Genomic DNA, 20,290 nt, shown 5'->3' with positions numbered 1-20,290 from the left:
TATTCCTGAATCAGTCAAGAAATTCAATTCATCCTTCCTCCAATATACCATCAGTCATTAAAGAAAAATAACAAACGTTAATAGGCAAAAATTTGCCGGAAACTGCAGACAAATGTAAATTCGCGCCAATTAACGTTTTATTTTCTTGTGCAAAAAGATACTGAGTTCTCACCAATCATACGTTTTGTAACTTGTTCATTGCAATGTGCTGAATTGCTGCGCTGAATCTTAATATGTTTAAAATGTATTAACATTGATGAAATTTTTAGCTGATGCAATCAAAACAAAATTTAGCCCAAAATTAATGACTCATTCTTATTTCATTATTGTTTAAACTGTTTTAAAACTTTTTTTTAAAGATTGAGTAAAAAAATAACTTTTTACCTTTTCAGAAAACGATGCAATCAGTGGCATTAACATTAAAAGACTGTATGAAGATCAGATAGCTTTGGCATTTCCGGATAAAATAGACAACGATGTAGAATTTACAGATAGTGTCGTCGTCGAAGGAGATTTGATAGTTCATGGAACTGTAAATGGACTAAAAATACCTGAAGATGTAGTCCTAAGGAATTCCAGACATTCTCAGATTATTGAAAATAAGGTCTTCCAAAAATATGTAAAAGTAGATAATCTTATCGTGGATGGCGACATGGAAGTTAGTGGAACGTTTGGAAACATCGACTTGCGGCAGTTTTACCGAGACAGGATTACTTTATCAGGAGATCAAGAGATTGATGGAGACATATCGCTAGGCAACTCAAAAGCATCAAAAGTCTGGATATCTGGTTTGGTCAACGGAATCAACTTCCTGGAATTTTCCAATAACGTCATGTCAAAAACGAAAGATCAAGTTGTGACAGCGCAAAAGATATTTTCAGGTAAATTATAACTTTTGTTTGCAGTTTTCTTTGCAATGGCTGTACGAGCTGTATTAGAAAAGTTTTGACTTTTTTTTTCACCAAAAGGTTTTATTCTTTAAAAATAATTTTGTCCCCTTTCAAAATAGCTTCCTTCGGCAGCTATACACCAGCAGAAACGTTGTTCCTGTTCTTGCTAGCAGCGACAAAACATTGCAACTAGTAGAACTTTCGACATGTTAGTCACATTTCTTGAATAGTCTCCACCCCCAAAGTGAGGACCTTTTTATGACGCTTTTTAATTTTGGGAAAGGGAAAAAAGTACCAAAGACTCAAATGAACTGAATGGGAGAGACTGTGGAACTAAAGGAGTTGACTTCTGAGGTCAAACATTCCAAGATATAAATAACTGAAACGCATGTGCGCATCTTTGGTTCAAGTTTCGTACCCTGGGAAAGTGTTTAACATTTAGCTGGTCACCAACTATGCGGTTGCGCTCACACGAGCCCCAATTCGTTCAACATTTTTCTCGGTTTTTGAAGTGGAAGTTATCTCTAAATGAGGTTCACCTTCAACATGTTCTCAAGCCTTCCAAAACTGATTAGTGCGAGTGAAAAACTTGTGCTGTTGTTAAGGGATACTCCCCAAAAGCCTCCTTAAACTTTTCAAAACTCACCGTAGTGGATTTCCCTAGTTTAATACAACTTGACTGCAAAACGTCCAGTTACGTAACACACAACAAAAGCGCAACTTAACAGGCCACTCACAGTGTTGTCAACTTTGTTACTTTTGTAACACGCATGTATAAGTTTCTCCTCAATGTTATCGAAATCGCCTGGAACTCTGCTGCGTAAAATTCACTGACCGAGCAGAAGTTTTGGTTCAATCTTTTAGACAAATTTCGCACAAAAATGCAGCGCTGCGAAACTGAAGAAAAATGAGCGACTCCTAGATTTTTGAAACATCAGACTTAGACTCCGGCTTTTTTATTCATTTATTTTCTTCAAATCCCCCTCACCTTATGGGAAGGGGGAACCCCTAAACAGAGATTGAAATATTAACTCCTTTTTATGAAATTTTCGCATTGTATTTTACTGTAAACCTAAAATGCATACTACGTTAGAAATTCAATTTCAAATTAAAATTATCCAATAGTTACTTCTAAAGTGGGATTACTTAAAAATCCCATTTTTAAAAAAATTGAAAAGGTTTAATTTGCTCCCCTTTAATGTTTACAAAAAGATCTTGATCAAATCCTGTGCTTTCAATTTTTGAAAGCTGTAACTTGAGAGGAAACTTTTTGCGAAGCCAAACTTCTCTTGACAGCCCACCCCCTCCAATAGGACACCCATCTTGTAGGTAACAAGTCAACTTTAGTTCAGAGTTTATAAAAATTCAAATACTTTAATTCAGACATTTTTCTAGTTATAAATCTTATATTTCATCTTAAAAATTTCATAGAAAATATTGCATTATATTGCGGGGAGAGGTCGGGTACATGTACGTCTGGAGCAAATTTTACACAAAATGCGGCGGTACACAGCTTTGTACGAATAGCTTTTACTATACCTACATTTCTTGGCTCAATTTTTAACTTTATTGGCAGCTTTAGAATTAACCATAATATGAAGGTTTTAGGATTAACTACATTTATTGAGTGTTGTAACCAATAAATCATGTGCTGATTTTATTTTGTACGTTTTAGTGATAACCAAGCTTTCTTAGATAGTCTTTAGATTAAAAAAAAAACATATTTTATCGGATCTTTTGGATTTGCGCTTTCGTGCCAACACTTATTTGAATTTAACAAGCACCCTCAGTTTTTTCTCCCGACTTGCTCAAGCGATACCTACATTCATTTTACTATTTTATAACAGAGATCGACGAAAAAATATATTGTAATTTTTATTTGAAAGTGATTACTTAGAAAATGTTAGCAAACAAAATTGTTTGCTGATAGTTGTTATCAGTTAAATATAGTTAAAAAATAAGCAAACTAGGAGACGGCGTAAGTAGCTGTTACAGAAAGTTCGATAAACAATCGAGCCAGCTGGTTGCCACAATGACAGTTATTTTCTTATCAACTTGTGTACATGTAATCTAATTGGTAGTCAGTTTTTTAAAAAATACAAAGTCATGGAAAATTAAAGAAAAAAATTAAACCTGGAGTCGGCATGTTTTCGAACGATTCAGACTCCTTTACCTCAAAATCAGTCAAACTCCGATTCTTCAACTCGGACTCCAAAGCCCTGCAAAAATGGCAGTATATTCAGGTGTAGTTCAACTTGCTAGAAGCTCGAAATTGCTATCTTCTAGTAAGTTAAATTCTATAATTTATTGATGAAAAGAATAAGTTTTCTCTGCTAAACAATTACTTTTTGTAACACGAGTGAAACATAACTTTAGTTGGACTACAAAATATATGGGGTTTGTGGGGACAGCCCTAACTGAAATTTGACTAGATTAAATGTGAAGAGCCTGTAAATTTTGTTCTGTTTAACTTTTTTCGAGTGTCAAAGTTCTTAAACTGATTCGGCTTTCTGCTAAGAAACTTAGTTTCAGCATTATTAATTGGAACCACTTACATAATTTAAATCTGCCTAATTTGCTATTGAGAATTGATACGCAGAACAATGCTTAAGATTGCGACACGCTAGAGGGGATGTGTCCTAGAATCTAGTTTGCTCGGTTGAAATTTTAAACTATACTTTTAAAAAGCCGGTCAATAAAGCTTTAAATGTCTAAAGCGTCAATTGAGATAAAAGAAACCATGGGGGAAAGTGGAAACAAACAGGCCCTGATCTACGTACTTGCAGATCCCCCAATGCTTTTGAAACTAAACCGTGAGTGAAGACTAGGTAACCTATAGAAGAGTTTCACGAATTTCCAAACAATTGTACAGGTGACATCATTGCTTGATAATGACACTGTGAAGAAATGTGTTTTATTGGTTGCTGATATCATTTTTTTCTCCAGCAGGTTTATGAATGCAAAGTAACTGGTCTTAACTAGTTTTGTTTCTTACATGGAAAGTTGCGAAAAAAAAGTTTATTTCACGTATTCAGTTTGTGAAAAGTTTAACCGTTTTCATATACCCCATTAATTCTGTTCTGTGGGATGAACCGAAACAATCAAGTTAAAGTTGTTCATTCTTCAGTTTTTATTATTTATTTTTTCTTTTTGAATATTAAGTTTTGGTGTAAATGATTTGTAATTTTACATAGATTCCGCCCATAATGAAATGTTTTGCATGATTTCTCGTCAAAACTTATTTTAGATGATAATTGGAAGATTCGGCGGTCACTTGTGACCTACGGTCCGCAGATTGAGTATTGTTGGTTCTAAACTGATGGCTAAAAAGTTACAACAAGCCCATAGGAAATGCAACGTGTCTATTTACTCCCAAGTTTATGGGGCAAAAGAAAATCTTATTTCATTCGCTGCAAAATGATACATCTTATACCCAGTTGCTTTCAGAGGGTGCAATCTTGAACGTAATGCACAATTTTAGGTCTCAATTCATGCAAAAGAAATCAAAAGATCTAAAGTTGGAACATTGAAGTTTTGTTTCCCCTCACCCTGTATGTGCGCAAAATTTGAATATGTCGCCTTTGTGATACACTTATTTATTTCAGACTTAAGGAACTCTTTTGTTATTTTATCACGAACTGATTTTGACATTTCATCTGTTCTTTCGTAGGTCGAACCATGGTTAATGGCCCCATCACCACTCAGAATGGAGTGAACGGTGTAAATCTTGCTGAACTCAAACAAAGAGCCTTCAAACTTCACGAAGATAATGTTGTAACCGCACAGTTGGAGTTTTCTGACATTAGCATCGGCAATTTGATGGTCAGCGAATTCATTAACGGTGTCAATCTCACACATCTTTATCACGACAGTCTTAAAAAGTATGACTCGGACATCCAGTACGTTACTGGGATCACTAGCTTCGATGCAGGATTTCACGTAGATGGAGATATAATGGCAGATACTGTCAATGACATGGTTTTGACTAGAGATGTGCTACTCAAATCTGTTCCACAGGATATCACAGGTGAGTGTTTTTAGTTCAGTTTTACTTCCGAGTTAGTATATACTTCTCTTCGTGTAAATTATAACTCTGATAAATCTATTGACATTGGGAGCCTTCATTATGTCTTGAAGTGAAAGATTAATTCCTAATTTGGCACAAGGCCAATATTCACGTCAGTACGTTATTGGTGAAGCGAACCTACTAGTATTACCGTTGTGGGTAGTAAAATTGTTTTAAGGAGCTTGTGGAGTCTTTTTGAATTGAAGAGTAAAATGCTACTTTATAAGCATACATAAGTTCATTTTAATCATAATTATATCTGCAAATGTAAGTTGAATGATACAGGAAGGTTCTTTATTCAGGATTTGCGATGCGATTCGGACTAGGCAACATGTCATTTTTCCAGCATTTTTAATTTTCTACATTTTTTTTTTTTTTTGCACATGGGACTCATAGGAGTTAGTTCTATACTCTGGTCTTATGCCAAAAGATAACTAAAAAAATTTGAAACAAACTCTGAGAAAAAAAATCTGTTTTGATGATTTAAAAAATATCTTAAAGTTGGAAGGGGGGATACCCTTCAAGAATCTCCAGTTGCCTTAAATGTTGATGCTATTGAACTTTGCTCCTCTCAGCAGAGTGTTAATGACTAATATAGTGCTCCTTTCCCCTCCAAATAAAAAGTCTTTAAAAAAGTCAGTAACTGGAGGAAAAAAAATTGGAAAGCGCTATTTTTTAAAAATGTTTAGTAATCCGGGGTCATATTTAAATTCAGGGGGTCATTTTACAAAGGAATTGGCATTTTCAAACTGAAGAAAAATCTTGGCAAAAATGAAATGGGCAAAACGTGAAAGGTTCTTCTCTAAAATTTTAAAAGGATTGAGCTCGGTTTGATACTAAACTCTTCAAAATATAGCTTTGACTAAAACTAAATTCCTTTCAGGTCAATTCACTTTAGGTAGTGTTGGCATCGGTGGAAATCTTGAAGTGGAAGGATTAATAAACGGTATGGACCTTTCAGAAATCGCACCACAGTTAGCTAGGACAGATGAAGAGTATGTGATTGAATCTAACATCACATTTGCCAGACCCATAAAAGTGCTTCAGAACGTTGAAGTCTCCGGTCTCGTTAATGGAGTTAACCTCAAAGAGCTCTTTGATAATGTTCTGCTAAAAAGCGGGGATCAATTTATACCAGGAAGTAAGACCTTTAGAGGAAACATAACAATTCGAGGAGATTTGGACGTTGAAACTGTGAATGGAGTTCCGTGGAAAGAGTTTGTGGAAGATATAGTCGTCATCGATAAGCCTCAAGTAAGAATATTGTATGATTAGTTTGGTTTAAAACAAGTCTATGAATAGAAAGGAAATTATCTAACACTTTTAAGTTATTTGAAGACTTTTTTTCGTCTTAGTTTATTAGAGGAAAAAACGTTGGAATTCAGAGTTTTAATTTCGTGTTCGGAACTTTTCCACTAACGGTTTAAAATCTACATCCTAAATTAGTTCCGGTTGAGTGAATGTTGGTCCTGACATCCTATTGGAGTTATACTTTTCAAATGAACTTTATATAAGAAAAGTTATTTCAGTGTTAAAAGCAGGAACGTACATTTATGGCTTAGTTATATTACGACATCAACATTCATGTTTATGACAATCTCTCATTTGACATTAAGTGTCGAAATTTAAGTCTAGAATTAAGATTTGTTGTAGCAGATGTGTCCACCCCCTACGAGAGCTAGAGCACACTCCTAAACACTACAGAGCCCCCTCAAAAAAAAAGTTCCCCCTACCAACGAAAGTACCCATAAAAACGCCCCATAAAAATTTCAATGGCTTTGTGTCATTGATGCCCCCCCCCCCCTTCTATAGGCAGTCCTTGGTTTTAACTTTTAGATAACTTTAATAAATCAGCATTACCTAACAATCTTATGCATTTGACTTAGAGTTAATCTTAATCATTTATGTTGCTAATCGTGTTCGTTATTAACAACAAAGACATTCTGAAGTTAAGTCGAAGCATTTTAACGCTGGCGGTCTACCGTTAAGCAATGGGGTCATTTCCAAAATTTTAAGTTTTTTTCTGAAAGAACATGTTTAAAAAGATAGGATCTGACCATTTTTTAAATAATTTAAGTTTATTATTTTTAAAAAATACTTACATCGGAGCGCTTTTATTGTTTACGATTTCCGCCGTTGACGTCACAATGATGAAATGCCATTCAGTGTTGCCATTCAAAGTGCAAAATATTTAATTCGCATCTTTATTCACATGCATTGGCAACGATATTGTTGATAGCAAGCGTAGAGCGCAATATTTAATTCACTTCTTGATTATCATAACGTGGAAATGTAGTAGAAAGATGCGGCAAAGTGAATCGTTTGTGACGTCACAAAGACCACACCTTTTTTGAAAAATCGGACATTTGAAAAAATAAATTAAATAAAACTGTTGGGAAAAAGTATTTTCGGGGTCCATGTTTTTTTTTCTTTTTGCTCATTCTATCCATTTTAATGACTAAAAGTAGTATTTTTGACTGAAGGAAACCACCCCTTTGACAACACGAGGACGTGTCGAAAAATGTGCAATATTTGCGACAGAACTTCGCTGTTACCTCAATTTGAATGAAACCAGAATGAGTTTTAATAGTTAAATGCCTCATGCTGCCATTTGGTAACATACTCAATTTAGTTTTCTAAAGTACTATAATTGAAACTCTGTAGTTGCCAATAACCAAGAAAGTACTCACTGAAGATGCTATTAAATCAATTTCAAATTTTTAAAATGCGCCAATCTGACGGAAAACAGATTTTTTTTTCAACATTTGCAAATGAAGGACTTATTTTCGTTTAGTGAAAATGCCAGCTTTTAGTTCGATGACAAATGAAATTTTATTTTCTATTTAAATAGTAAGGTAATTTTACATTTTTTAAAATCAATATTTCGGTGAATTTGATAGTAAATTGTTTTTTTCAGTTAGTCGGATGTTGCCAAGTGGTTGTTGAACCATAATCCATACATAAATTAAACTATTTTTTAAAGTGCTTCTCTCATTATTTAAACAGAAGTTAACAGTCAAAGAACATACTTTAAAACGTTTTTAGAAAAATATGCATTTGAGGGCAATTAGACGTAAGAAGATTTTGATGCAGAAGTGTTTGCATTTTCTTTAGAGAATACAAGCTCCGAAGACGTTTACGGATGTCGAAGTACGTGGTGATATATTTGTTGCCGAATCAGCACAAGTTGGAACCATAAATGGGCAAGATTTGTCGACATTCATCAATGACGTTGTCTTTACAGACGTACCTGCTAATATTACAGGTAAGCTTCTTAGAGTAGGAATTAAAATGGGAGGGAGCAAGTCCAATCATTGGCTTAGCAAAAGTTGACGCAAAGACCCCAACTCACATGACCCAACAACGACAAATGGTTGCCACGTTTTGCTTGAACCAAGTGAAAGAAACATGATTTCTTCCAATGCTTTTGATTTAAAATCTGTCACGTGACTTGGTGTCTTGGTTTCACGAATGAGTCTTCACTCTCTCTATTTATCTCTTCTCAATGGTAAGCTTAATTACTGTCTGACCACGGATTGTATGGAAAGACAAACATCCGTTTTACAGCCAGAAATGGACGAATCTATTATTTTTTTTTACCGATGTCAGCTTTTGCAGAAGCAGTCTTCAAATGAACGGAATATGTGCATCAAATTTTTACTTTTCCCCCTTATTTACATAGATTCGTCTTATCTGGACGTTTGAAAATTCCATGCAATCCGTGAATGGACAGTAACCCCTTACAAGATCGAAGTTTTCTTCATGCATCCAGGCTTCAATCTGTAGTTCAGACGTCTAACCAAGAGTCAAATAGCAAAAAGAGTTCAAAGATAAGGTCCTAATTAGACTTTCATTGAAAGATTTTTTTAAATCATGCTGAGGTAGCTGCACCTACCAGGGCTACTAGCACTATCTATTGCCCCAAGACAGAGAGGTTCACCTAACATTTGTACTGATTAGCTCCAAATTTTTAATTTCGCCACTAACATCCCTTTGCTTTTTACTGCCTTAAATGTCTTACTCCTCCTTTTGCTTTCGTCTTGTATTACCTGCCCCTGATTTTAGACAGTTGCATTTTTCTGAACTTTTATAGGAGTGATGCTAAATTGCTAAACTTTACCTTTTTCTCAAGGTTTTAATATTATAAATTTAAACTTTTTACAGTGTTTTCAAGAGATCTTACAGTGACTGAAGTGAAATTTTAAGGCAATTTCGAGTTAAATTTTAACCAATAGTCACTTTTGAAACTAAAAAACGTTTTGCTATCATAAAAGCAGCTGCTTTTTAAAGAGTCCTAAAGTAACAATTTCACTTCAGTAGAATTATGAACATATAGATAAAATGTGGTAATTTTCAAAGTAATATGTGAAGTAGTTTCCAACAGAAAGGAACAGTATTTTTTAAAATGTACGTTTTGAGAAAATCGCATTTGAAAGTAACATTGTACGTTTGTACAATCCCATTTAAATTTAGTTATTTTTAAGTTACATGGCAACAGGAAATTGGTGTCATTTGAAAACTCTTTCAAAGTATAAAAACTAAAATGTTTTAAAAGGTTTTAAGGTACCAACTCCCTTTAAGTATGTCACCTATGCATTTGTTTAATGGTGATTTTGTAAAATTGTGAAGCACTGAAATGCAATACATTCTTTAACATCGGAGTAGTTTCTGTTCATTTAACTAAAGCCTAGTAAAAAGGGTGCTTGTTAACTATACTTCACGGTATTTTCATTAAAAATAATAAATTGAAGGGTAATGAAAAATTACATGTGTACTTTCATTAAAACATACCAAATTATTTTTAAGCTACAGTTTAAAACAAATAAAATAATAAATTGCAGAAGGGCTTCCAGAATAGAGGGGGCGTGGTTGTTTTCACTGCGCTTAGACTGCGCTGGGAACGAAACTACATTTACAGCAGGCTTTGAGTCGATTACGAGAAAATGTAATCGATTATGATTAAAAGCTTGGAAAATAGGAAATTAAAATTATGATTATAATCCTCAGCCAAAACGTAATTACGATTACAGATTTGAATAGATTATGTAAAAAAGTAATAGATTATGATATGCAGATTACAATTTTGATTACGATTTGACTCGTGAGGAACAAATATATATACACACACCGCACCTTTTTTTTGTGTGTATTATTCTCATTGCACATTTGTGGTAACAACGTCATAGTTGAAAAATTATGATTTTTGATTTACAAATATTACAGAAATAACCAGGTTCAATTTATCGCACGGGAATCCGGAGCTCGTGCCCTGTGCAAGAAAGGAAATTTCTGAGCAGTTTTTTCCATAATACAGTGAAACCCCGACTTTACATTTTCTGTCGGACTAGTGATAAAAGATGTACCAGGCGGGAAAACGTAAAATCGAGGGCGGAGCTTAAACTGTGTGTGTATTGTTTAAATATTGATTCTTACCCGTGAACTTGTGAAAGAAATCTGTTTTTTTTTTCTTTTTTTAATTTTTGGACTTTATTTCCTTAATGGCACGTTCTATGTTAACAATTTTTCGTAAACTCTTTTTTTAGTTTAATTGCAAAATTAACGTAAGAATTCTCAAAAATTGTTTTAGAGTTATGCTTTGAATCGCTTGATTAACTGTGGGTACATCTTGCTTTTTTTTCCCATCTTCTTCATTACTCTCATTAGGAGTCGGTGTGTGTGGGGAGGGATCTATACAGATTCATTATTCATTAAAAACACGTATTATACAATTAATTGAACAAAATTGGTTGAGACAAAGGGAAAACTTTAAACTCCGGACGTTTTGTCCATCCTGCTCAGAAAACTGGACGTTTTGTCCTAGAAGTTCAAAAATGTGGACGCTATGTCCGTCTCCCCCATTAGGAGCTGGTGTTCAATCGAGTACCAAAGTAATTCGTGATTAGATGAGATGATAATGTGTAATCAACTTCTGAAAGATTTTCATGACGAAGAGCGTCGAAGCTCTGGTCCTCAATTTAGCTGAAGGAAGATTGTCTGTAAGCAGGTTTCCTCCGATTGTTCAAACGACAAAAAGATAGAATAGAAAGAGTTCCAGAGCGACTTATAACAGCTATAAAGCAAATTTATCTTTAAAAAAAAAAGGAAGGAAAAAACCGCTTGAGTGAGTTTTATAGGAGAAGAATGATTTTGATATATTTGTACAAAAACGTATTAAGCGGAATTTTTGAAAAAGGGTTACGTTAAATCCGGAAAATTTTATCAGTATCAAAAATTTCAGGGACCTGCAGAGAATGACATATTAAGAGTGATAATATATGAAACGGACAACTCAAAATCGGGGTTCCACTGCATTTTATTTTCTTTTTAATCATACCAACATACATAACCCTTTTAGAAGAAGGAAATAATCTTTTAGTTCTTGATTTCCTATGTCTTAAACTGATATTCTCTAAAAATGTCAAAAGAAAAAAAAGTGAGAACAATCAAATGCGTAAGAGCACTAGCACGCTTTATAAGAGTCTTGTTGCTCCTGTCCCACACCACCGCGATTCTAAAAGCTAAGTACGTAAGAACCAGAGAACATGTGTTTGTACTCTTTTGATATTGTTCTTTCCGAGACGGCAGCTTCGGTTCAGGGCTTCGCTTGTTTGCTTGCCATTGACATATGAAAAGGAAAATTGATGACCAATTCTAAAATTCGAGGAGACATAGGCACCTAAGGCGGGGTAGTGACCAAATTGGCTTGTTTATGACTCTCATTTACAAATAGCCCTTAACGATCACTAAACAGCAGCGCTTTAGACTGACTAAAAAGTTTAATCTCCTCCCGTGAAAGTTATCACTAGTTGGTAGTTGTCCCTTTCAGCAAGTCAGGATTACATGATTACAAGGGGAAATTACAATTACTGAAATTTAGATTACACTTAGGATTATGCAAGAAACACTTGATTAAAATTACGATTACACGATTACGAGCAACCCATTGCCAGATTATTAAGATTATGATTACACAAATGTAATAGATTACTCGGATTACGATTACGTAATTGACGATTACTAAAAGCCTGATTTACAGAAAGTTTTTATCGGTGGAATTAACGTAGCAGACTAGAAAGCGTATGATTGTTTTAACAGCGTGAGGATTGCGTTGGGAACGAAACTACATATACAGATTTTTTTTTGTCGGGTGGGAACTAACATAGCAGAAAATAAGGGGATATGGTTTTCACTGCGTTTACACTGCCCTGGGAACGAAACTACATTTACACAATTTTCTATTGGAGAATTAACGTAGTAAAACTTGACAAGTCGAGTCCCGACTTACGCGAGGGATGCGTTCTAAGATTCCTCGCGTAAGTCGAAATTTCGCGTTGTGAAAATATATATGCATACAAATTTTTTTAAAGCATACCAAATACGTTTAGACACATATAAACACCCATCAAACTGCTCCAAAGCATTTCTTAACCATATACTACAGTTTCTTGCATAAAGAAATGAACTTTTATTGTATTTAAAAAAACAAAAAACTGCTCTTGAACATGGAGTACTTTAAGATGCACAATGAAAGATCAATGGGAATGAAAGACATAAAATAAAACACGGTACGCACAACATGGAGTAAAATTTAAATGGTGCACTATAATAGTGCTGTACAGTAGATACTGACATTTAAGAGTTTAAAAATAAATATGGTGATGATTTATGCTCCATGATCAGATCGTTATTCTTATCCAGTACATTTTTAAATACTGTTGCTTCGCCTTTTCTTTTATAACGTTTCAATTTGTGGCAAGATCTCCTCTTCCTGATCTCTTTACTAATCCGAGCAGCTTCCATTTTCATAATAATTACTTTGCTAGACACTGCGTTGCAGGCTTTAATATTGAAACTTAGTTCGGAACTTTTACGGATATATTTGTTGTTTTGACTTTTAATTGTACGTATGGAAGATTCACTCATACTTATTGTTGCGCTACTGTCGACGTTTTGTAGTTGTTCAAGCATATCGAGAATCTTAGCCTTTTTTATATTTTTTTTTACCTGAAACTTTCTTTTTCTTCCCATCTTCACAAACTTTAGATGAAGATGACACTAAGGTGTCATTATATTTCATCAACTTTTACATTTAGAATGAAAAAAATAAATAAATGAAAGATGCCGAGTGGTTATTTGATGCACTAGAGTAGTTTGGTGTGGGAACTTGAGCTGTCAGTGATGCTTAAAGGGATGTAATAACATTCATAAAATCAATATTTAGTAGCCAATAACGAAGCTGATACTTCCTTCCAAAAAGAAAAAAAATCGCGTTGCGGGCGAAAAATTCGCGTTATAGCCATTTCGCGTAAGTCGAATCGCGTTGTAGCGGGAGTCGACTGTACAGTAAAAATAGGGGTCGGACCCAAACGTCCAAAAAAAAAAAAGTTTAAAACAGTTGCAAATTCTTTATTACTCTCCCAATAAGAACAGGTAAAAAGTCCCACCCCATTGTGCGTCGGGTTTCGGAATGTAGGGCATCTAAAAATTGCTATTTTGGGTATTTTTTCGGAATTTTTAGAGTGCATTTCAATTGGGAATAATGTCATACTAAATTTAAAAGCATTAAATTAAAGGTGTTTGCCCCCTTAAAAGGATGCTACAGAGCCCCCTCCCCGTAAAACGAAGCAGTACCCCCGAACCCCCTCCATGCTTTTGAAGTGGAAATATTTCATGCAATGTTAAAGTTAGAAATTAAGTGTGTCCATCCTCCCTCATCTCAAAGCTAAAGCCCCCCCCCCCGTATCCATTTCAAATAGAATATTATTTAATTTAAATTTAAAATGCATTAAATCAGGGCTGTTCATCCCACAAGAATAGTGACTCACCTCTCAAAACGAAATAATATACTTAAGTATTATGTCCCCCCTCCCACCCCTCGGTGGTAGCACATTTGATTAAATAGTCAGAAAAATTACGCTGAACTGTTTTTTTCCTTTGTAGGTACTATATTGCTTTTTTGCTGTATTTAAAATCAAAATTTTCATTTTACGTTATATATATATATATATATATATATATATATATGCATGCTTTAAATACGTCATTAGGTTGACTTCTACGTCAGATCTGGAGTCTTCAAATGAGTTCTCTTAAACTTGTGACAAAGTCTTCGTTATCACGACATTTTTTGGCATCTAGATCATCGTCAAAATTTTTATTGGTTGCAGCTATATCTAACACTGTTTGTGCATATAATTGAGCACTTTAGTCCACTTTCAGACTTTTCAAACATTCCAATGAACACCTCAGAGAAAGCACAAGATATGAGGCACAGAAAGTCTTCTAGAGCAGGCTTGGCTGTTGTACCAGGACACAGATATTTATGTGGTGCTTTCTCCTTCTTTGTACCTATAAAAAATAAAAGCTTTCCCGCATTTACGAGTGACATATGCACTGCATTGCTGGCATATTTCCTTGAAGCTTGCAGATCATTACGGAAAAAAACGTGATGGTAGATGGATCTTTTGCTTCAGGTAATAACAGTTTAAAGATACAGGGTTTTTTCCTTATGAAGCAGATTCATCGAATACTAATGAAAGATCAGCGCATAACTCGTACAGGAAATACATGCAATACACCGCCAGCTCCGTCAATTCCAGCCGAGGACTGAAGTTTCATGCTTATTAGCACTCATCAGCCCGGCATAGGAGTGACTGAGCTGGAAGTGGAAAACCTTTAAAGGAAGCCAAGAGTGCCAAAAAAACTGGTAGCTAATACAAGAATTAGTACTGACCAGATGAGTGACGAAGCAATGGTTCGGTTCAACTCTAATATTGAAGGCAAGGCATGGCATATTCAGTAAGTTACCGGGCCCTATAGCCAGGGCAAAGACAGAAATACGTGAAATACACCGCCAGTTCAGTCAATTCCAGCCGACAACTGCAGTTTCGAAACTGCAGTCCTGCACTTTCGAAAATTCATTTTTACTTGGACGTGAATTCTATTTAGCAACTGATTTTTTTCTCCCGAAGTAACCTATTGTATCTTTACTATCAAACAATTATACTGGTCGTGAAATTTGCATAGTCATGCTTGAATCATACTCAATTCAACTATGCTTAGTAGCATAATTAAATATAATTATGGTCTGAAATTAGAGAACACCTGACGTTGTCGCAGAGTATTGCATTAATTCTCGATAAAAAAAATATTCTGTAAATGTAGTTTCGCTTCCAGTGTAGTTTAAACACAGTGAAAACAACCCGACTCCGCTTGTCCGGAGAACCATATAGTTATGCTATTAAACATAATTTAATAATAATCAGCAGTATTTGAATCTGCCAAGTGCACTTAGCACGATGCACTCAAGAAACATACTTTTCAAGTCTATAAAATTAAAGCCCCGTTAAAAAATATGCATTGCACTAATGAATTGAAATATTTTAGGTCCCATAGTCTTCAAAGAAGCTGTGGAAATAGCTGGAAATATGGATGCGATCCTTATCAATGGTCTGAGACTGAAAACTGATGTCGTCACGATTGAATGCAACGATGAAGGTAATGATGATCCTGTGTAACGATCTCGCGTTGTGCTCAAAATCTTTACATAAATAACACAAGGTTCAAATTTGCATGTCCGGGGGTAACCTCGGAAACTACTTTTTCGGTTTCGTCGAAATTTTCAGTTTGTCTAAGTCAAGTTAGTGCTGGGGGGGGGGGTATAGACAGTTGCGAAAAAAAATGAATAGTTCTTTTTTTTTTACTCGGATTTTAATTTTTTGGTACAGAAATGCAACTTTCTACTTAAAATAATTGTACCGTTTCGATTTTGGTTTCATTCTAAAGAGCGGAGAAAATACATTTTTAAAAAATTTAACCACGGTAAAAAGGATGGAAGGCGATTAATTAACGAGGAAAAAAGTTAGACATTTCAAGTGAGAAATTTTCCTCAATGGGGTCGTTTCCAAAATTTTAAAAGCATTTTTTTCTGAAAGAACATGCTTAAAAACATCACCCAACTATTTTTTTAATAAGTTGTGTAAGTTTAATATTTAAAAAATGCTTGAATCAGTGCGCTTTTATTGTTTACATTTCTTGCCGATGACATCACAAATGATGAAATGCCATTTAGAGAGCAAAATATTTAATTCGCATCTTTACTCGCGTGTATTGGCAACGACATGGTTGATAGCGAGCATAGAGCGCAATTTTAATTCGTTTCTTGATTATCATATCGTGGAAACGTGGTACAAAGATGCGCCAAAGAGCATAATTTGTGACGTCATCAAAACCACGCCTTGTTTAAAAAATCGGATCGTTTAAAAAAATAACTGTTGGGAAAATGAAGAATTTTCTGGGTCCATGTTATTATTTTTTATTCATTCAATCAATTTCAGTGACTAAAAGTAGTACTTTTGACTAAAGAAAACAACCCAATTATGAACAAATAAAATTCTTCACCTTGTTTAATATAAAATACCATATGTTTTAAAACTGTACTGAAAACTGAATAAGTACCTTTGTTGAAACGTAGTTATGTTTTAACTGAAAATTTTCTGAACTACGCTGTACTGCTTCAACTTTCAGCGCTACTATTGCCATCGCTTGCCCCAAAACAAAGAGCTTATCCTACATTTGTAGTAGTTATATTCGAATTTTTAATTTTGGCACTTCCATGTGCTTTTAGGTACTTTATTATAAGCTCTACAATGGCAGCTTTGCATATTTATCACGCAAATTAAAGCCTTACTGCAGGGTACCCCCCCCCCCCCGAAGGGGCCCCCTTCCAAGACACACCTCACCAAATGCTACGAAGTAAACCTCTAGAATAAGAGCTCTCCAAAAAAAATGTCCATGAGAACAGCCCCCTAAGAGTTTCAATGGTCTAAATTTTCAATATGACCTGCGCGATGAACTCTCAACTAAACATGCTAAATTGTAGTACCGTATAAGAAAACGTGGTCAAAGACATCTGAGAATTCTTTAATATTAACCTTAATCCCAACAGTTTTCACAAAGTATCTTTACCGACAAAACTAAGATTGACTCCGCTTAGATTTAACCCACTCAATACTTCTCAAACATTGGTGGCTATGGAATATTTTCATGGGAAAATTGAAATTTATGCCTAGTCTTCAAGTTGTAATCAAAATTTTGCTTGCCTAGATTCAAATTTTGAATAGTTTTGTGGTAGGAACTTAGTTCATTCGAGACGAAAATATGGTTTTAGTTACTAAGGAAATATTTTAAATACATAACTATATGTTTCGTTGTAGGTCCACAAGTAATAAAGGGACAAAAAACATTCCACAATTTGGCCTCATATGGTGACATTATAGTTGAAAATGTAAACTCGTATGACCTACAAGAACTTTATTTCGACACGCTACTTATAGATGGAAATCAAAACGTTACTGGCAGAAAGAAACTAATGGTAACTATGATCGAATTTTCTTAAAGTTCAAACAAACTTCATATTCTAGAAACTCGCTGTAAATATTACTGTTTCTTTTTCAGGGAGAAGTCGTCTTCCAAGCAGATGTTCATCCTACTACAGTGAACGGGATAGTTCTTCGGAATGAACTTGTTACCTTAAATACAGATCAAGAAATAGCAGGTCCATTAACATTTGAAGACGATGTCTTCATAAAAAATGATATCAACATTGGAGGTATTTATTACGAACCGCCTTTTAAACGAACAGTTGATTCGTTATGCTTTGTTAAATTGTTTATGCCTATTCAGGTTATTTTGTCTATCTACTGCTTCATACAATACTTAATATGGCATGAGGTAGAAAGTTACTAAAAAGATTCCTTCAGAAATTATCCATTTTGTTTTTCTAAATAGAAAGCTTTTCTTTTCGTTCTGCAAGTTTCTTACACCAGAAATGTACCAACCAGATTGAAAATTTAAACGGAAACTTACTAATTCGAAATTTTTCCCTATAGAAAATCCAAAATACGAAATTGCCGATAGCCTAATGGAAAATAATTTTAACGTTCGTACTATCTTCACGGAAATATTTTTATATGCTTGAATTTTTCAGCTGAAACTTGTCATGGAAAAAGTTCTTAATTGCAGATCTTTAACTTCGTTTGTTTGGTGTAATTTCTTTTTCGCAATGATTTAGTGTTCGCATTTAATGGAAAATGTTCAATTATTGAGATTCCTTAATCATGATCCTACTGTTTGAAAAAACTTCTGACAACCATTTACAAAATAAGACTTTTGAAAGTAACACAAACTAAGTTCAGTTTTAAACGCAATGATATAATCCACCTCACCATTGTTGGCATTCATTTTCAAAGGAATGAAAGACAAAACAGATTTTGAAGACAAAACCTGAGTTGCTAAAAAAACATTTTAAAAACAAGTTTTCTTTAAGGCATTGTTTACAGTTTTGAAAGCAGAATGTAAATTTGATTTTTGCAGTTTTCAGAGTGCTAACGATAGTGTGGCAGACTATTGTACAACAGTTCATTGAAACAGTTAATGTTGAGATAAAGTTTAAGCATTTCTGAATATTCTGGTTTATCTACTTTTAGTACGAGAAAGAATTTAAAAAAACCCACATCAGTCCTCGATTAGTTTTTAAATCCTGAAACTAAATTTCTTCCAAACAAATTTTTTGAGGTATAGAAAAGTTGAGTTTCACTTTGAAATGAATTTAATAATTTTATGCAAAGGATGATAAAAGTTAAGACAAGTTGAACCTCTGGTTGTTGAGAGTACACGAAATAATTTTGCAAGAACTTTTAAATTTCCATTTAAAAACAAATATGGAATGTCTTTAACGAGTTTGATAACAAGGTCCTACACGAAATTTGTGGGCCCTTAATTGCCTTGATCTGAAACAAAAAAAAACCTCTAAAATAACCTAGAAATTACACAGCGTTATTAGCAGTAACATTTCGTCTTCAGAAATCTAGATTTGACACTTTGTCCCACTGCACCGGGAACCAAAGATTTCAAGATTCGTAGTCTAATAATTCCTCATTCTGAAGACAAAGCGATAGATATCGGTCTTTTGACTATGCCTCTGAGAAAAATACTTCAGATGCAAGCGCTGTACAATTTAGGTTCTTAATGTGACATGTAATTTCCCCTCTATTAAGTTTTGGAGAGAGAAATATACTTTCCAGAATTTCGCTTAAGGGAAATCCAGCAAACGTTTTATATGAAACAGTAGCAGCTAACTTGTCTTGACAAAACTAAAGCTTTGATTCATTCTAAAATCAATGCCATTCTGGTATGAATGACTCTTGAAATGTTTTGAAGTTGTACAGCTTCTTTTTGTTTTAAATTCAGACTATTTAAAAATACATAAATGTATACCATTCTTAGGTCTTGTTCAGAGTGATCATTAAGCGCAGGTTTTCTCTTTTGGCAAAATACTTTTTTCGAAACTTTTTAGGACTAATCAGAAAAAAAAATCTCTTCATTCCATTTATTAAGTGCTTTTTTACTTTTAATTATTTCTAGGTTTATTGAATGGAATAGATCTTAAGCAGTTGGAAAAGGAGGCAGTCTACCTTGATAGAGAACAAGTCATCGATGGTAGTTACACTATTCAAAATGCTATTGCCCATTCGGATGTAGCAGTACAAGGAACTGTCAATGGTTTAGATTTGGTAGCTTTGGATAGGAACATTACTGATTTTTGGAACCATGCAGCACAATCGATTGCAGAAATGGAAAAGCATTCTGAAGACAGCTGTGAACTAGCTAATTATTTGCAAGAACATTTAAAAAGTAAGATTTTCATAGAGTTCAGAAAGAAAGTAAGCTTTTTTTTTTTTTTTTTAAACTTTAAAAACCCAAATTCGATATGTAACGTAACACAAATCTTTTCGAAGTTTTGGTTTCTCAAATTTTATCGCATTAAGATGAAAGGGTAAATTTCAGCAAAGAAAATGTCTACTTTTGTATAAAGTGAATGCTAACCAAAGTCCGGATAAGGGTGATGAGGATTCTTCACTTTGCCGTTTTAAGTATGTCACTGCTCATTTAAAAATAATTTCTCTACTGGTTCAAACAGAGCTTATTTGCTCGTCAAACGTTAACAAAATCAATGTTGAAATTTTAAAACTAAGTGTTTAGTTTTTAAATGAAGCAATTTGTTAAATAAGACTAATACTTTCATTAAAATGAAAGAAAATCCACCAAACAAATGAAATTAGCCATCAAATATATAAACTAGGAATTCTGGATTTTAGAAGTAAACTTTTCAGAATTTAGGAAAATCTACTGCTTTTTTGACTTTGGAATAAAGTATGCACTATCGAATCTCCCTCTTTTCCAAATTAAAAATCGTACTTAGATTTTAATAGAGATCTGAAGCATCGACTTTGCGTTTTCGTGTTTTACTTAGCTGAACTGCCCCCCCCCCTTT

At 34.2% G+C, this 20,290-nt stretch overlaps 1 protein-coding gene across 1 annotated transcript in view; it reads left to right on the top strand.

The window, feature by feature from the left end:
* LOC129220104 (uncharacterized) overlaps nt 1-20,290 on the top strand; it is a 68,810-nt gene that overhangs the window by 38,760 nt on the left and 9,760 nt on the right. Inside the window, exons 14-21 of the mRNA XM_054854445.1 lie at nt 393-881; nt 4,561-4,917; nt 5,840-6,210; nt 8,071-8,221; nt 15,343-15,453; nt 17,172-17,329; nt 17,413-17,566; nt 19,381-19,650. Coding sequence (XP_054710420.1) covers nt 393-881; nt 4,561-4,917; nt 5,840-6,210; nt 8,071-8,221; nt 15,343-15,453; nt 17,172-17,329; nt 17,413-17,566; nt 19,381-19,650 — 2,061 coding nt within the window. The remainder of the gene's footprint in view (nt 1-392; nt 882-4,560; nt 4,918-5,839; nt 6,211-8,070; nt 8,222-15,342; nt 15,454-17,171; nt 17,330-17,412; nt 17,567-19,380; nt 19,651-20,290) is intronic.

The sequence above is a fragment of the Uloborus diversus genome, chromosome 4, assembly GCF_026930045.1.
Source record: "Uloborus diversus isolate 005 chromosome 4, Udiv.v.3.1, whole genome shotgun sequence".
NCBI lineage: Eukaryota > Metazoa > Arthropoda > Arachnida > Araneae > Uloboridae > Uloborus > Uloborus diversus.
This window is presented reverse-complemented; position numbering and strand designations above follow the sequence as displayed.